The 18,510-nt window shown below is 43.5% G+C and overlaps 1 protein-coding gene across 3 annotated transcripts in view; it reads right to left on the bottom strand.

The window, feature by feature from the left end:
* Window positions 1-2,053: 2,053 nt before the first annotated feature.
* Window positions 2,054-18,510, bottom strand: part of ACSBG2 (acyl-CoA synthetase bubblegum family member 2) — a 37,893-nt gene continuing 21,436 nt past the window's right edge. For all 3 annotated transcript variants that reach the window (XM_084614322.1, XM_084614323.1, XM_084614321.1), the window contains exons 8-15: window positions 17,136-17,285; window positions 12,884-13,060; window positions 11,792-11,973; window positions 10,615-10,848; window positions 9,206-9,423; window positions 7,105-7,244; window positions 5,779-6,025; window positions 2,054-3,953 (exon numbers count right to left, since the gene is read on the bottom strand). In XM_084614322.1, the coding sequence (XP_084470448.1) occupies window positions 3,847-3,953; window positions 5,779-6,025; window positions 7,105-7,244; window positions 9,206-9,423; window positions 10,615-10,848; window positions 11,792-11,973; window positions 12,884-13,060; window positions 17,136-17,285 (1,455 nt within the window). In that variant the 3' untranslated portion in view covers window positions 2,054-3,846. The remainder of the gene's footprint in view (window positions 3,954-5,778; window positions 6,026-7,104; window positions 7,245-9,205; window positions 9,424-10,614; window positions 10,849-11,791; window positions 11,974-12,883; window positions 13,061-17,135; window positions 17,286-18,510) is intronic.

The following is an 18,510-nucleotide window of genomic DNA, read 5'->3' on the forward strand; positions in this document are numbered from 1 at the left end:
TGTATTTTCAAATATTGATTTCAATTATAAAGTGTAATGAAGTGTATAGGGCTCACTCTTTTTGGTCACAAATATTTGCCCTGTGAGAAAAGAAAGTATATTTCCAGTTCACCTGATACAAGTACTGTAGTGCAATTATCATGGAGGAAAGTTAATTCTACATTTGTAAGTTTATGTACAACAAAACAAACTGCATTCAAAAAAGAAAAAAAGTAAAACTTTAGAACCTACAAGTCTACTCAGACAATTTGCAGGAGATAATGCTGCCCACATCTCATTTACAATGTCACCTGAAAGCAAGAATAGGTATTCTCAATGCTCTTGTAGCCAGCATCATAAGATATTTGTGCCAGATGCACTAGAGATTCATATGTCCCTTCATGCTTCAACCACCATTTCAGAAGACATGCATCCATGCTGATAACTGGTTCTGCTAGATAATGATCCAAAGCAGAGTGGACTACTGCATATTCCTCCTCTGAGTCAAATACCATAAGCAGAAGGTTGACTTTTTTGGTGGTTCAGGTTCTGTAGTTTCTGCATTGGAGTGTTGCTCTTTTAAGAGTTATGAAAGCATGTGCCATACCTCATCCCTCTCAGATTTTGGAAGGCACTTCAGATTCTTAAAGCTTGGGTCAAATGCTGTATCTACCCTTAGAAAGATCACATTGGTACCTTTTTTGCATTTTGTCAAATCTGCTGTGACAGCATTCTTAAAAAAACTAAACATGTACTGGGTCATCATCCAAGACAGCTATAACATGAAATGACAATGTGGTTGAGCAAAATTCTCCCCCCCCCCTCCTGCCAGTGAGGTCAGTCTCTTTTTTTTTTTAAAAAAAACCAAACACAAACAGCAGCATAGAAGCATGTCCTCTGGAATGGTGGCCAAAGGGGCATATGAAGGTTTAGCATATCTGGCACAAATACTTTGCAATGCTGGCTACAAAAATGCCATGCAAATGCCTGTTCTCACTTTCAGGTGACATTGTAAATGTCAGCAGTATTGCCTGTAAATGTAAACAAACTTGTTCAGCCAATTGCTATGACAAACAAGGAGGAGAACTGAGTGGTCTTATGGGCTCTGAAGTTTTGCATTGTGTTTCAGTGCAGTTATGTAACAAAAAAAGTTTAAGTTACACTCATAAGAGGTTGCACTACAGTACTTGTATAAAGTGAATTGAAAAATAGTTTAATTTTCACAATGCAAATGTTTGTAATAGAAAAAATTCTTTAAATTTTCAAGTATTGATTTCTAACAATTAAGTGTGATTAATTTGAGTTTAATCTGTTAACACACTTACCCACAGCTGACCCTTAACCAGAGGCCAAGTCACCTGGCAAAAGGACTAATTGTACTGTAGGTGTTCAAGCTTGGCTAGAACTTGTGATCTAGGAGCTTGAGGTCAGAGGGTCCCAGAGTGCATGTTCAGACTCTGGCTGCAGCATCTACACCACAAACAGCTCCTTAGCTGGAGTCCAAGCTACCTGGCACAGGTGGGCAAATGTGGTATTAATTGCAGGGCTGATGGGTAGTTCAATGTGTTGTCCATTAAACAGTACTCTATTCTCCAATGCTTAGTGTTCTCTGCTTCTACTAGTTAAGTCAGCTATAGGGCTGAATTAGTTTGCACTCTATTGTCCACTGCTTGCTTTTAGGCTTCCTCCTCCCTAGAGCAGGGATTGTTAGCTTTGCATTTAAGTTCTAAAACCTGACAGTTAAGGGTCTCCATTTCTCTCCCTACTTTAGAGGCAGTGAAGGTTATGCAAGTCACTATGAAGAAAAAAAAAAGTCTTGACAGAATGTCAGCACTATAAACCAACAGGATGTAATGTACAGGTGGTGTTCCTAGAGGGGTTGAGTCACCTCACTTAGATTTTATGAAAGCTTGCTCTTTCTGTACCTCTGTTCTAAATCTTGTTACTGTCCCGTGAACCAAGATAGATACTCAACTTCCCCTTCACCACTAGTTTGCTGGTCAAGCTTCATTTAGTGACATTTAACTAAAACCTACCTTGTGGCAAGTTACTGAAATGCTATTTCAAAGACAAATGAGGTTCAGATGTTTATTAAGAGTTGACATTTCACACTTGTCCCATAAATACAGAAGGGCAGTCAATGGTAATAGTGCATAGCACTTGTATCAAATTACAAGCTTATTTACACATGTGAAATCTTCATTATAATTCCAATTACATAGAGCCCCCCTACTTTACAATCCTCAATTTTGTATAAGTGCTTTAAATTCCTTCCCTAGCCATCTTACAGATAGCAGTTTAAACAAACCCTGATGTAGCTCAAGTGATGGCAAAGTTTCATTTGATATACAAGTCAGAATAGCCATTTAATCCTTGTGTCCTGAAGTACTCCTCAGCCTTTTGAGATGCCTTATAGTAATTCATTCATATATATTCCTCTGCCTGACCCATCCACTCCAGGCACTGACAAAGGTAATGAACTGAAGACGACATCAGTAAGTCTGAAAGTAGCTAGAATGATTGCACTTGTTCAATCCTTCACAATCTCATACATGGTTCATACAGTGTTGTTCACAATCACAGATGAATACAAGTTTCTCAAAAACAATTAGATCTTTAGAACATTTAAGGTCCCTGAAACTTAGTTGGAGTTAGGCCTTCATAATGATACAGATTTCTGCATGACTACCATATCATAACTGCTTAACAGGAGGGGGTAAGCAGAGCTAATTTACTCATCCAGGCATAGAGTAGAAGATAACTGATATGCCTGTTCACATCAGGCAAGGTGCCCCTGAGTAGAATAGAGTTTACTGTAAGCATCCATGAATTCAGTAACAGTTGCTTGCTTCTGTGGAGGGGCCTACAGTGCAAGACTGCTTGAAGTTATAGAAATGCAGCACCACACCTAGTTCCCTCCACCAAGGGGGAACCTCCCCCTAATAAATTAACCCTTTTGCCAGAAAAGGCAATACCAATCAGTGGAGCATTTCCTAATGCATGCATTATTTCTCTTTTCAAAAAGACAATTAGCCTTTAAAAACTGTTCAGTCCATTACGGTCCTAAAAGTATACTTGCAAGAAGTCATTAAGACTTCTCACTCACCCCAAGTGTACTACACCATAAAAACCTAGAAGTTCTACCTGTGAGAAGTTTAAGACATTCCAGGGTTGTGGGACAACTGAGGAACAAGTCAGAAGGGACAGGATTGTGTCAGCTCTATCAGACTCCCTTTGCTGGAATGCTTCTTACAACATATGCACCGTATAGTTTCAACAAGTTTATGGCTTTGATATCCCAACAAAAAAAGTATTATACAATGAACCAAGTAAACCTGTATTTTGTATCCACACTGTATAGAAATCCTTTATATGCTGTATGTATAATTTACTTACAGAAGTCATTGCTATTAAGTACCCCAGCCCTCAAGTGTAACTACAAAGAAACCAAGATTCCTGCTTGTGTTTACATTCATTTTCAGACAAAAAACTTTGGTGGAAAAATAAGTTATATCATGGTTTTTACAATACAAAGTAATGCCATGGTACTATTAAAATATTGTAACTATTTAACTTTTGCTGAGATTCTATTTGCCCATATATGATACTCAACTGATTTTGAGCTGACCATGGCCATTAGAAAAAGTCCATCCAAAGAGAGGGAATGTTAGTGCAGCATCACCAATAACTAGAGTCAGGAATGTATACAAATATACAGTGATTGCAGGGCTACAATATTAAACCTGGTTTATTTCAGAGATGCATTTATTCCTTCATTTGGGAGTCAAAGCAATGAACAGCACGCACACACACTTACACAGCAGTAGAAGAGTTGAGAACTATGTTGAGACCTGCAGTATTCCAAGGTTATTTTGAAAGAGGATTTGCTGATGTGGTTTCCACAGTGTAGAAGTGGTCTATTGTATCTTTATACATCTTTGTTACAACAGGCCTCTTCAGTTTCATTGTTGGGCCTGTAAGAGGGAAGTATTTTAACTGTTATTTATCCTACTAAGACCAATTTCAAAAAGTTTGTCTTGAAGCAAGGCTGCTTCCTGATTCTAGAGAAAGGCACAAAAGACAGTTGGGCATCCAACTTGGAAAGTCTCCCTTAGTTACTATGGTTTCCCATCTTGGAAGGAAATCACTTAACATCAGGGTGGAAGGCACAAGAAAAAACTGCTGAATGGGGAAGTGTACACAAATGGAAGGAAGCAGCAAGGCTGCTGGCCTCAGAGCCAGGGAGAGAAGGTGTAAGCCTTGGCTTCCCATACCATCTAGACTTCCAGGGCTGTAGTGAACAGAAATGCCTGATCTTGGGCTCAAGCCTATCCAGGCACCAGAGTCATTTGGCAGGCCAGGAATTGAATGGTTCTTGGTGGGTGGGCACCACAGAGGGGAGGTGCATGACAGCCTGAGGCAGCTTACTGCAATCCTCCAGGAAGGAGGAGTTTAGGCTCTGGCACATTCTTTAAGAGAAGATGATGGTTACAGTATTCACTTGTTACCGAGGGCGTGGCTACAGATGGCTTGCAGATGTAGAGCGCTTTGAGTTAAACCAGCCTTTGTAGAGTGCAGTAGGGAAAGCGCTGCAATCTGTCCACACAGACACAACAAGTGCACATTAGCAGCTCTTGCAATGGCCAGAGAGCAGTGCATGGTGGTAGCTATCCCAGCATGCAAGTGGCTGCAACATGCTTTTCAAATGGGGGGGTGGAGTTGACAGGGAGCATGTTGTGTGTATGGGGGGGAGGAGAGAGTGGGTTGGGGGGGCTGAAAGCATGTCAGCCTGCTGTCTGGTAAGTTCAGATAGCAGCTCTCCCTCCTGATAAGCATGCCAGCTGTCAGAAACTGAGCTTTTGAAGGGCATATCTGCATTCCTGCAGAGATTCCAAAAACGATTGGAAGAGTGGCCACATGACTTAAGGGCAGAGTGCAGTAACGCAACACCTTGTTCACACTGACACCTGGGTGTTTCAGCCAAGGCACAACAAGTGTTAATCTTCTTGCTAGGGTGGAGTACCAGGAGCACTCTATGTGCCCTGCCAGTGTGGACAGGTAGTGAGCTAGGGCACCCAGGGCTGCTTTAAATGTGCTATAACTCGCAAGTGTAGCCAAGCTCTGAGATTAACCGGGTTCCCTCACCTAGTGCAATTAAGCAGCCCTGCAAATGGCTACCTACTTGTGCCCCTCAGAGTACTCTGCCCTTTTGGACCTAAGTAGGAGCAGGCACCAGAAATCATTAACTCCAAAACTGCAAATTTCCATACCTCTGGGGGATGTTCACTTTGAAGCTTGGACATTAAATCAAAGATTTGGATACTGTTCAACTGCTACAGATGCAGCAACAAGTTGCTACAACAGGATGCCAGGGTGCAGATGGTTACCAGCAAGGCTTGTTGGAATTGGGAATGAAATATTAAGTCATCCCACTCTAAGACCAAGGTCACAACCAGTTCCACCCACAAGCCAGACAGCATCTCCTCCCCTCTCTCCTGTCAACCAGAAACCTCAACCAATTTCTGGTTACTACATGCCAGACTTTCAGAGTGCCAAAAGTGGCTGTTGTCCAACCTACCTAGCTGACAGGCTCCTACAGTTCTGTTGCTTGAGTGTCCAGTACAGTGGAGTACACACACTACATTCACAGGGCAGTTTAAGACTGCCTTTAGTATCATAATACATGCAAGAGATCACATCACTCAGGACTTTAGGGCAATGAGAAGATGAGCCACCCCCTAATTTGAAATCAGGAGTCCAGCATTTGTTTCTAGTGTAGTAGCAGCTCAGGTCACTTACCTAGCTCTCCACCAGAGATTGAGAAGTCTTTTTCTAGAATGACCCACTTCTGTACTTTCTGAGCATTTGAGGTGGCTCTCTCATTGACTAATGCAATTCCCTTCTGGATAGCAGCATCAACAGCTTTGTCTTTGCCACCTACAATGTCTGAGACTTTTGTAGCTTTGCTGCCTAATCTGAGACAGTATGCTATGGCTTCCTGAGTAAGATCGTCCTCTGGTTCCCCTGATTCTTCATTTACAGTGCACTGTAAGAGGAAGGACAGAAAAACCATGACTTCACTGGTTCAACAGTTTACATATTAGCTACACTACAGAAAATAGTAGTTTTCTACAGTCACATGCTTATTTAACCCAGCAAAGTTTATTTTCTTACTACCTTGGCTGATCCTAAGCAGACAGCCAGAAGCACATCACCTTGGTGCAATAGTTTACCAATTCACTGATGCCTGGTAGTTGAAGGAGATGATGTTCAAGTGAAACCCCTCAGATCTCAGCATGCTGGGGGAAAATTGTTCAGCACCTAGGCTGCTCTAGAAGTAGGTAGAGGATTTCTAGGGCTAATTTTGTTACAGCTACAGTTGTGGTTCACGCTCTTTTCCCATTGATTATTGGGGGCATTTCTAGGAGTTAGAAAAAGAAATGCATTGAATCTGGGAGAGGCATGCAGCACAGGCTTCCCATACTGCTTTGTCACGGTCTCTTAACAGCTCAGCACCCAACAGCTCTTATTATGGAGAGTGGGAACTAGTCTGCAGAAATCTAGAGCTCAATCTTCCTTGGTAAAAAGATCAAGACAGGTGTTTTTACAGGCTCTTGAGCTTGTCATTACCAACCTGGGAAACTTTTAAAGCAAATCAGATTTAAACAAAGAAGCTACAGCTTGTCACTGCTATGGTGGATGAGGTTTGGGGAGGAGCTACAAGTGAGAACCACATTTTCCCTCTTGCATCTTACTGCTTCCATGTCCTCAACTTCAACTCCCTTCTATTTTGCTGAATATGTATATAGAGGGATGAATTGCACCTTTTCATAACCAAACTATAGCCATAGACTCTAAACATGCAGTCAGTTGCTCCCATGTACTTCTTACAGTCAGGTTCTTGTAATTTAAAGTTACAGCATGACATGCTGTTTGGTGTTTATCAGAAGATTAGTTTGTGAAATGCTTATTTGCAGGTATTAGATACAGTTTCAGATCTTTGATTTGACAGCAACAAGCCCTCTTAACTCTTCTATTCCCAGAGTACAGCTATTCTGGCTAAGGTGATAGATAGCTCATCTTATTTTCTGGCTACTTATTAGGAGATAATGGAAAGAACCATACCTTCAGAGTTAGAAGCATAGCAAGGAATTTTGCCTTGTCTCCAACTAACATAGCATTGCTAATTATAGGAACAGCGTCCTTTACAGCATCTTCAATTGGAACAGGAGGGATATTCTCCCCTCCAGCAGTAATGATGAGCTCTAGAAGACAGTAAGGCATAACTATGAAAATGCGATCTTTCACTAGTTTCAGTTGTGTGTGTTTTGAGAAGTGTAGGTTTCAGAGACAAGTTGACATATGCAAAGATTACAGCACTTGCACATGTTAGACAGCCAACTTCAGTCTTGTAGCTACCAAACAATGATGTGTCCCTAAAAGTCAATTTAATAAAGACATACATGGTCTGCTGTGCTATTAAAATACACAAGTGACTAACAGATTTGAAACTGCTGTAGAGGGGAGTTTCACTAATGCACTGGAGAACTTAGGACTGAAGAATTTTAGGTACAGTTGGCTATGTAGTACATGGGGCCTTGAGTATCAGGTTATTTTTTGGTGAACCTTTTAACAGCTTAGTACTCTAAGATTCCCTGGGACAATGGTCATCCTGACTTGTGCAGATCCAACTAGGATCTGGAGAATCTTCCCATTAGGAAAGCCCAGAGAGGAACTGCCCCCAAGAGCGAAGAGACTAGCTGTTCCTTTGCATTCAAAGAACAAAAAAGGTCTTCAGCCCTATCTGCCATTAGTCGTTCTTCCCCATCCCCTCCCTTGGCCTTATTTGTGCTTAGGTCCTGGGGAGACTCCACCATCTGGGATTATGGAGTTTGAGCTGTTGCTGTAGGGGTCATTTGGAGCCATTAAGCTATTGTTACCTAACTGTTCACTACTCTTTTCCTTGAAGGAAGGAAGGGTCTTGGGCCATACTTCTACACCCCAGGCAGGGAGGGACCCTATTTAACCCAGTCCTTACCAGAACTCTAGTACTGGTAGCCAGGTATCAGAACTGGAGGAGGACCCAGAGGCAGATTCTTCCCTATCTGTGCCAATGCAGAGGGGTGCCTATTCAGTACTCAAAAGACTCAAGACCAGCCATGTATTTGGGTAGGGGTAGACAGCGACAGTCTGAGGTGCCCTAGAGCGGTGAGACAGGAGGGGGACATTGCTACAGTGGCTCAGAACTAGGCAGTTTTAGACCCTTTGAGAAGAGGATAAGGGGCCAGGGGAGATGGGATGAAGGCTATTCTTCCCTTACAGTAGAATGTAGGGGTACAGATAGCACATGCCCAGATAGCATGGGTATAAACAGCTGTATAGAGGAGGCCAAAGAAAAAACCCCCCAGAAAAACCCAAACCAAAAAACCCACCAACTGCCCCCCCACCACTCAGTGAATGGAGTCTTCCACTAGGGTTCTGGTGTGTACAGATACCCTATACAGCCAAGCAGTGCCTCCTACATCTGCAGTATAATGATCTGCTGCCAGAGAGTTTCCCTCCCATCCCCCTGAGGGAAATGCTAATCCTTCCCCCCCACTGCCTCCCCTAGTACGCTTGTGCTACTGACAGCACAAAGGTGGAAGGATCAACTATTTCTCTCTGAAGAGGACACACTAGGACGGATAAATCAAGTTTCTATAGGACAGATACAAAAGCAGATCTGTGATCTAAGTAGGTGTCCTTCATAGCAAGGAGTGGCATATACAGGCCACTCCTGGGAACGGCTTCCCTTAACAAAGTTTTATATCCAAATAGCTGGCTCATCTAACTGAGAAGGTGGATGTGGTAAGAGCTAATACCACAGCCCATTGAAACTAGAAGAGTTACTCTGCCAGTCTTGATTCCCTGAAGTCAGACTATAGCCAGCAAGACTCAGCCTTAGACAATATCATGTTGCAGAGCAGGCCACTGGCTCTTTAAGCCCCCCACCCCCTTTTGAAGTCTTGACTTCTACAATTTGTTCTTTAGTTTTGCAGCATTTTTACACCACATTTAGAATACCCTACCACATCACCTTGATGCCAGGCTAGGTCATAAGTGGATAACTCCTGAGGTACTTATTTGATACCAAGACACGATAGAGGCCTACTTAGCTTGCAAGTAGTAACAGTTCATAGTACAGGATGGTGCAGCCAGACAGTTCAAACCAAGGATGAGGTATTACCTTTAATTCTTCCAGTGATGTAAAGGAATCCATTCTTGTCATGCTTGCCAAGATCACCCGAATGGAGCCAGCCTTCATCATCAATGGCCTCTTTGGTTTTATCTTCCATGTTCAAATAGCCCATAAAGATGTGTCTACCTGAGAAACAGATCTCTCCACTGCCATCATTGTCTGGCTTGTAAATCATTGTCCGGCAGCCTATAATCTCTTTTCCACAGCTAAAACAGGGACACATTCTCCTTAAGATTCAGTATGCTAAAAGCTATAAATTGTTAGATTCCCTATCAGTACCACTTAAAATTTAAAAGTATTTGCACAACCTGAGTATGTCTCATGGCTTTGTGGTGTCACATCTTTCAGCAAGGAATTCATTTGTTTATAAGCTGCCTGTCAGTGTAGTGTAATGAGACCTACAATGGATCTGATATTAACTAGAGAGATTAGGACCTACTAGACCAGGGGTGGCCAAACTTACTGACCCTCCAAGCTGCATACAATAATCTCCAGAAGTTTAAGAGCCAGATGCACCTGCCAGGGCTCGGGGCTTCAGCAAGTTTGGCCACCCCTGTACTAGGCATTTAGGCCAGGTCTACACTAGGAAATTAAGTCACTATAACTATGTTGCTCAGGGATATGAAAAATCCAGACCCCTGAGTGATGCAGTTAAACAGACCTAGCTCCTAGTGTAGGCAACACTGGGTTGACAAGAGAATTCTCCTGTTGTTTTAGTTACTGCCTCTGAGGGAGGTGGACTACCTACACTGATGGAAGAAGCCCTCCCACTGGCACAGGTAGGGTCTTCACTGAAGTGCCATTGCAGCCTGGCTGCAGTATTTTAAGCATAGATCTGCCCTTAGTGTTTTCAGAAGATTGTTTTAGAATACCTTAGGTTTAGAAAATTGTATTATAATTAAGCTATTTATTCCAAACACTGAATAAACAGGGACTTGTGATTTCAAAGATTAAGAAAGATAATGTGAATATATTACAAATTACTGAATGTATTAACTATATCATGAAGAATGGTTGTGTGCCAGAGTAGAAGTCATGAGAAACAAATGACTATTCCTTTTACCAGTTTCTCTCTATCCCTCCATTTCTCAGTTGTGCCTCCTAGAGAGCCTGGCTGATTTAGGCTTTAAAACAGAGCTCCTGTTCTATAGGCCACTGCCAAGTTCCACCATTCCTGTACCTCAGCTATACAGTTGAGAAGTTGGCTTGCTCCCAATCCCCTCTTACTGGTGGCTAGCTGATGCTGGTACAGGCTGAAGGAGGGGAGCTGCCTGTCTCAGTGGAGGGCAGCAGTGATCCAAGTTGTCTATAAGTTTCTGGTATGAGAGAAACTAATGAAGTTCTTCTTTATGTAAGAGTCAGTTATCTAGTTCCTCTCCACAATGAGGAATACATACCTAGTGATCCTGAATGTGTCTGGAAGAGAGACTGTGTGAGGTCCAGAGCTCTCGCTCATGCCATACAACTCATACACAGGAATGTCCAGACTCAGGAAATACTCCAGAGTCTCTTTAGTAATTGGGGCAGCCCCAGTGTAGCATTTTGTGCATCGATCCAGCCCGAGACCTTTCCGAACTTTTTTATACACCAACTGCCTGGCTAGACGGAAGTCCACTGGGAGTTCAGAAGCCCTTTAAAAGAAGAATTGAAAGAGACTCAGGTTAGTCTCTTATCATAGACTATTAGGGTTGGAAGAGCCCTCAGAAGGTCATCTAGTCCAATCCCCTGCTCAAAGCAGGGCCAACCCCAACTAAACCATCCTAGCCAAGGCTTTGTCAAGCCAGGCCTTAACCACCTTCCTAGGTAACCCATTCTAGTGCTTCACCACCCTCTTAGTGAAATAGCGTTTCCTAATATCCAACCTAGACCTCCCCCACTGCAACTTAAGACTATTGCTTCTCATTTGTCATCTGCCACCACTGAGAACAGCTGAGCTCCATCCTCTTTGGAACCTCCCCTTCAGGTAATTGAAGGCTGCTATCAAATCTCCCCTCTTTTCTTCTGCAGGCTAAATAACCTCAGTTCCCTCAGCCTCTCCTCATAAGAGAATGTGTCCCAGCCCCCTAATCGTTTTTGTTGCCCTCTGCTGGGCTCTCTCCAATTTGTCCACATCCCTCTGTAGTGGGGGGGACCAAAACTGGATGCAGTACTCCAGTTGCCAAATAGAGGAGAATAATCACTTCCCTCTATCTGCTGGCAGTGCTCCTACTAATACAGCCCAATAGACCATTGGCCTTCTTGGCAACAATGGCACACTGCTGATATCCAGCTTCTCATCCACTGTAATCCCCAGGTCCTTTCCTGCAGAACTGCTGCTTAGCCAGTCGGTCTCCAGCCTGTAGCAGTGCATGGGATTCTTCCTTCCTAAGTGCAGAACTCTTCACTAGTCCTTGAACAGCCTAGACAGCCAAGCTTCTACTTAGTTTCAGAAGATGCTCTTAACTTTTTACAACAGACCATTAGTTAAAGACAGAATCCTGTATATTACATTTGATAGCATCCCATCAGAATAGAGCAAAATATGCTATTAGGATCTACAGGCTGCATGTAAATTGCTTTTTAAAAAAAATTTACCCATTCATCCGTTTCAGGTTAGTTTGTAATCCTACTTCCTTAGCCCATGCTGCCACTCTTCTTCTGAGAGCAGATGATTTTGCACCCACAGATTTCATTTTTTCTTGTATTTTCTCCCAGACGCGAGGAACTCCCATAAAAGCTGTTGGTCTGACCTCCCGTAATGTGTCTATCAAGCTGCCCTAAATGAAGTAGAATTTTAAATGTTTAAAACCACTTTTGTTCAGAAGATGTTTCTAGTTGACACCTAGATTTCCTTCCAAAAGCCACCGACAGTGGATTAAGTCAGTACTTATTACGAATGAGTAGAGTACTCCATTCCTATAGTACACTCATCTTCAAGGGGCACAAACCCAGAATCAGCCCTCATTTCAACTTTCAGGAATCCAAATCACAATATGCCATAGTGCCACTATACTGTGGACGCCAGATTAGTGTCAAATGTCACTCCCAAGCAAAAGCTAAGTGCCCCCAGAAACTAACCTCTCATGCTCAGCAATTAGTCTAACCCTGAAACATTCATACTAGCCACCTTGCCTTTTTGTATTGCTAGCAACGTGGAGAGGAGTTTGCTTTCTGAGTGCTTGTCAGAAACTCTGGTTTTCAAAGGCCAGGGCATGTTAATGCCCCTTGCTTGGGCCCCAGATGCACATGTGCCAACTCTGCATGAAGGGCAAAAACCTGGCCCTTTGCATATCAGGGTAGAGATTTTGGAGTATGGCCAGTAAACCCATGGCACTACCCTGCTATTAGAAAGGAAAGTTGCAGAATAGAGTGTCTGAAAATGACATAAGGACCCAATATATTCATATAGATTCAGAGTACATGGTCACCTTATCCATCTTTGTACCATACGCAGCAGAAAGGTGAATAGATGCAAGTTACTTGCTTGTGTCTCAAGTTTAAGGGTCTGTTTTATGTTACAAAATTGGTGTAATTTATTATTACTTGGATAAACAATCTGAATTTCTTGGGATTGTCAGCTTTGTTCATGGCCAACCTAGGTTTCCTCTTGTGACAACACTCCCCTCCCACCAAGATACAGCCCTGTTACTGTCTATAGGGATCTAGATTAAGTAGCGTGGTCCTTACCTTCAGTGCATCTGGTTGAGCAAAGAAAACTTGTGCACCACATTTTATTGGCAGCCAAATATCAATCATTTGAGCAGCAATATGACTGAGGGGAAGATAGCTGATCACCAGCTCCTGTTGCTCAGTAGCGTCGGTCAGTTGTACATAGCGCCCTGCTGATAGTGAAGTCCAAGTTATCTGCAAACAAGCATCTCATGGTTACCATTCACACTAGTGGTTCTGAACAAGCCTGCAAGGACAACACTGATGTCATTTAAAGTTTAGATACTCTGTAGTTCACAGAAAGTATGCTGTGTGTGTTTTAAATCCATTAAACATTTCATTTCACTTTGAGAGTTTCTCCCTTTTCCTGGTCTCTTTGGCTAGTTTGAAACTTGTGTTTAACTTAACCAATTGGGGGGGATCAGAATGAGCCCTATCAGTTAAGGTTAAGCAGGTAACTGAATTAGATTACTAGATTCCAAGGCCAGAAAGGACCACTGTGATCTAATTGCCTCCTGCGTACCACAAGCCATAGAACTCCCAAAATAATTCCTTTTGAACTACAGATGTTTTTCTGAAAGATCTTAATAAATGGCAGCTAGTAAATTAAGATAGCAGAATCTACCATGAGCCTTGGTAAATTCTTCCAGTGGTTAAGGTCTAAATTTTTAAGAGGGAAATTATTTCCAGTCTGAAGGTCTCTAGCATCAGTTTCCAGACATTGGCTTGTTATATCTTTGTCTGCTAGACTGAAGAGACAATCATAGATACTAAGGTCAGAAGGGACCATTATGATCTAGTCTGACCTCCTGCACAATGCAGGCCACAGAATCTCACCTACCCACTCCTGCAAAAAACCTCACCTATGCCTGAGCAGGTATGTGTTCCCCCTCTAGATACCTGTTGGCTGACCAAGTCACTCTTTAGCCTTCTCTGTGAGACTAACTATCCTAGTGCTCCTTGGGTGGGATTCATGAAAGGACTCAGGTGTTGCAATGCTGAGCATCATGGCACCTAACTTTTAGGCATCCAGAAAGCCACAGGAAAAAACATGGAGATCCATAATGCCAAGTTAGGTACCTAAGCTTCCTCTAACAAATAGAGAGATAGGCACCTAAGAATGCAATTCACAAAAGCCATGTTAGGTGGGAAGCCTGCTAAGATAGCCAGTGGGAGATGTGGACCAGAGGGGTGTGTCCTAAAGGTGCCTCTCTCTGCTTAGCAATCCATGAATGGGAACCTGTCATCTGGAGTGAGGTAGTTTAGGCACTGAAGTAATTTCTCATGAGACTGAGTTAGACTCTGCCCCACTCCACACAAAGTGGCTGGAGGGGGTAATGCCCCCTTACAAACAGTTTCTAGCTCAGAAGTTAGAACACACCTGGGAAACAGGAACTCCAAGTTCCATTCCCCCTCTTTGGCAGAGGGGGAGAAGGGAGCATATGAACAAGTGTGCTCTAGCCATGGAGGTCTGGGATATTCTGATGTGGGGCTCAGTTTCTCCTGAGGAAGCTGTTCCACTGTGTGTAAATAATGTGTGACTGGACCCAGGAGGCGAGTGCCCTACCGCTGGGCTACACAGTCATTCCCATTCTCTTGTCCAGTGACCGCCCCACATCAGAATGTCCTACAGCTCAGTGGTAGAGCCCACCTCAGCAGTGGAAATTCCACCTGGGTCTCCCATAATCCAGGTGAGTGCTTTAGCTATTGGGGCTAAGAGCTAGTGGGCACCACCATTACCCCCTCCTCCAGCCAGATTTTGAATGAGAGCTGCTCCAGTGGGCTTCCTTGGAGGCCACTATGAGATCAAGCTCTGCATGAGGTTTTAGTTACTGAAAGCTGGTCTTTCCTTGATTTGAAAGTCACTGTCTAGGCTGGGCTGGAGCATGAAACATAGGCATGGAGGGAACATTTACCCTGAACAAGAAGCTTAGGCACCATGTGAGTTTCAGTGCCTACAGAATTCAGCAGGAGTGGTGTGGATCACAGTGGAGCCAAAACAGGGACTTAGGCACTTGACTAGTTGGATCCCACACCTCGAGCCTATCCATTCCCTATAAGGCATGTTTTCCAATCCTTTAAATCATTCTCTGGGCTCTCCTCCAAGCCCTCCCCAGTTTATCATCATTTTTGAATTGTGGATACAGTAGTCCAGCTATGGTCTCAATGACCAATTTAAAATAAAAAAATAAAAAGGGAAAGCCCCTCTAGTCTTACTCAAGATTCTCCCATTTATGCTTCCAAAGATTGCATTAGCCCTTTAGGTCAGTGCCACACTGGGAGTTCATGTTCAGCTGATTATCCCTGGAAGCAATAACACAAAGATGTGTGTGTCTTGGGGAATAGAGTCCCTTCATCCTGTATTATGACCTACTTCTGTTGGTCCTAGATGTAGGCTTCAAGTACATGTTCAGCCCCCTGCTACTGGAAGGGCAGCAGTCTGCCTCCCCCTTTATACTACCCCTTCTCAGGGGTGACTGAAGGGGTGTGTCATTTATACTCTGAGGAAGCAGAAAGAAATTTCACTTATGGGCAGGTATTTCCATCATTGCTCACAGCAGGGCAGTCTTGAACCTTTTGACAGGCTATTGGACTAGATGGAGCACTGGTCTGGAAAGTCTCATGTTCCCTGTTTGGCCTGTTCAGACACTAAGAAAGCATCCTGGATCCAGTCCTGAATTAGTTTTGATCAAGAGAATTGGGGAAAGACACTCTGTAAGTAGCTTCTGTGTACACACAGAGAAAGCGGAGATTAAACCTGCCATGACATCTCAGTCACGTTCGCCTTGATTGCTTTAGTGTCTGTGGCCAGTACTACTTTGTTTTCAATCTAGAACCACCGTCTGGGAGATTGGGACTGTAGCACTTAGAGCAGGGGTGGGTAAACATTTTGGCTCAAGGGCCACATCTGGGTATGGAAATTGTATGGCAGGCCATGAATGCTTGAAGACAAAGACGAAGTAGCAGCATGTCCTCCCTCCGGCTCCTATAGCAGAGGTGTGGTCAGGCAGCTCCGCGCCCTGCCCCGTCCACAGGCGCTGCTGCTGCAGTTCCCAGCCAATGGGAGCTGCAGGGGCTGTGCTTGGGGTTGGGGCAGTGCATGGAGCCCCCTGGCTGCCCTTACGCATAGGAGCCGAGATGGGACATACACTGCTGCTTCCAGGAGCGGCACAGAATCTGGCGCTTGATGGCCAGATTAAAGTGTCTGGAGGGCTGGATGTGGCCCTCAGGCTGTAGTTTGCCTACCCCGACTTAGAGCTTAAGTAGGATTTAAAAGCAAATTGTATGAACTTGCATCCACAGAAGACCAAGTCACAGCCATAAAACAAACCAGTCCAATGCTTTTGGAGTTAGGCTAAAGACTCGATTTTGATCTGACCCATACTTATCCTTCCTCACACACACGGTGTAGCCCTTGAATCCAAGTACTCTGCTTTTCAGAGTCTCTCTTGGTGTCTTAACAGATTCACCAGCTGAACAAAGAGCATAATCTTTCAGAGCATCTCTTGAACCTGTTTTGACTTTTTTTGCTGGCAGACTAATTGCCAACTACATAAGGTGTGTAAAACAGCATCAGTAATACTAGGGAAACAAGCTACCCCAAACTACTTCAGTCACCTCTATGCAGAGACCACCATGGAGGAGTGTCTAGGTTAGTGGCTCTGCCATTCCATTTGACGGAAGGCGAGGGTATGTCATTAATAGCCCACATGAATGCTGGCCAAGGTTAAGCTTTGTAAAATGAAGATACTGATCTTTGTACATTTGAGACTTAAAAGACCTAAGAGCTAGCTATTAGTAGCAGTAATGAACAGTAGGGCCCAAGTCTACAAGAAACCCAGTAACAGTTTCAGTGTCCTGATCTGGGTTATAGGAGAAAAAGAGAACTGCCCTTGTAGTGACAGACTAATTTCAACATGTACAAAATGGTTGTCTGCATTTTTAGGACAAAATATGCCTAATATCTTTTCCTAGAGATCTATTCTGACCAAGCCATGGGTGTGTTGGACATACACATGTGGGGCATGACAATGTAGGCAAGATGCGCCTCACTCTGACCAGAAGTAAATGAATTTTGCCAAATCTTGCTTAAACAAAGTGGTCTTGAAAAGAGAAACTGTTCCAAAGTTAATTTGTGTTTGTTTCCATTATGTCCCAATGTTAAATATTTTGGCTAGAGCCATTCTTCCAACCTCAACACTATTTAAAAAAAAAATAGTGCATCCCAGTGACGTCTGAACACCAATAGCAGTTAGGCAAGAATACTTACATTATCATGACTGAGCATAACTCCCTTTGGCTGTCCAGTTGTTCCTGAGGTATATATCAGCATACAGCATTGGTTAGGCTTCTGGGAATCGATGATCTTATCGAGCTGGGAATCTGGAACACCACTGCCAAGGCCCATAAATTCACTCCACTGCATTCAAAGGTAAAGAGCTTGGTCAGGCTTTACACCATCTTTCACATATGCAACTAAGCTGTCTGGAAGGGGTGGGTAGGTGGAGGGATTTAAATTGGTGAAGACCACTATTGTTTTTCCAGTGAGATTTCATAGGTTTTGTGACAGGGTAAGGTCAGATGGCTATAGAAAAGTAGTGGGAGATATTAGCTCCAGGCTAAACAAATCCCTGGCACCAGGATAAGTAAAATGGCAGCTGCTCCAGGTCAATTACAACACCTGGGGCCAATTAAGAACTTTCCAGAAGGCAGGGAGAATGCTAGGTTGATTGGGACATCTGAAGCCAATCAGGGGCTGGCTGAAACTAGTTAAAAGCCTCCCAATCAGTCAGGTGGATGTGCATGTCAGGAGCTGTGGGAGGAAGTTGTGCTGTTAGAGAGACTGAGCAGTACACACCATATCAGGCACAAGGAAGGAGGCCCTGAGGTAAGGGTAAAGCGAAGCTTGAGGAAGTGAGGGCTGTTGTGGGGGAAGTAGCCCAGGGAATTTTAAGTCATGTTTCTAAAAGGTCAGCTACCATAGCTGATACTATTAGGGTCCCTGGACTGGAGCCGAGGGTGGGCCTGGGTTGCCCCCTGATTAATCATGGAGAGACTGTGCAAGGATGGATAACTTCTCACCTCCCTCACTGGCTTATGATAAAAATGGCTGACTGTAATCCTTGTCTCTAGAGAGAAGGGTTATGTGGAGGGTCACAGTGAGCCTCTGAGGCTAGTGAAATGTGCCAGGAAACATGGGACCCATGGAGGCAAGGACAGAACTTTGTCACAGTTTACACCTAATTATATCTTCCATTAGTCCATGGAAGTCTTTCCAATCAAGAATTTACTTCAATTACAATAGTGTATAAAGCTGTGGATATGGGGTATGTGGGGAGGAATACAGGTGTGTTTGGCCCCAGTGCAGTGATTTTGTTCTACTGCCACATGAAGGAAGACATGTTTGGGGGAATAGTTTTGAGGGAGTTTCCTAGGCTGTTAGTGATTTCATTGAGTCTTGCTGATGTCCTGTCTAAGGGCTTATTTAAAAATAGGACAGGGAACACTAGCAGGAAAGTCATTGGTTGTGCTTTATTGGAAAGGGTTATCCTCCAGAGAGTTTGAGAAATAAAGGGCCTACTTCTACATGGCTTTTACTTTGTGTAGTCATTACATCCACTCCACACAGCTGTGGAGTTACCACT

The sequence above is a fragment of the Lepidochelys olivacea genome (assembly GCF_965140295.1).
Source record: "Lepidochelys olivacea isolate rLepOli2 genome assembly, chromosome: 25".
Taxonomy (NCBI): Eukaryota; Metazoa; Chordata; order Testudines; family Cheloniidae; genus Lepidochelys; species Lepidochelys olivacea.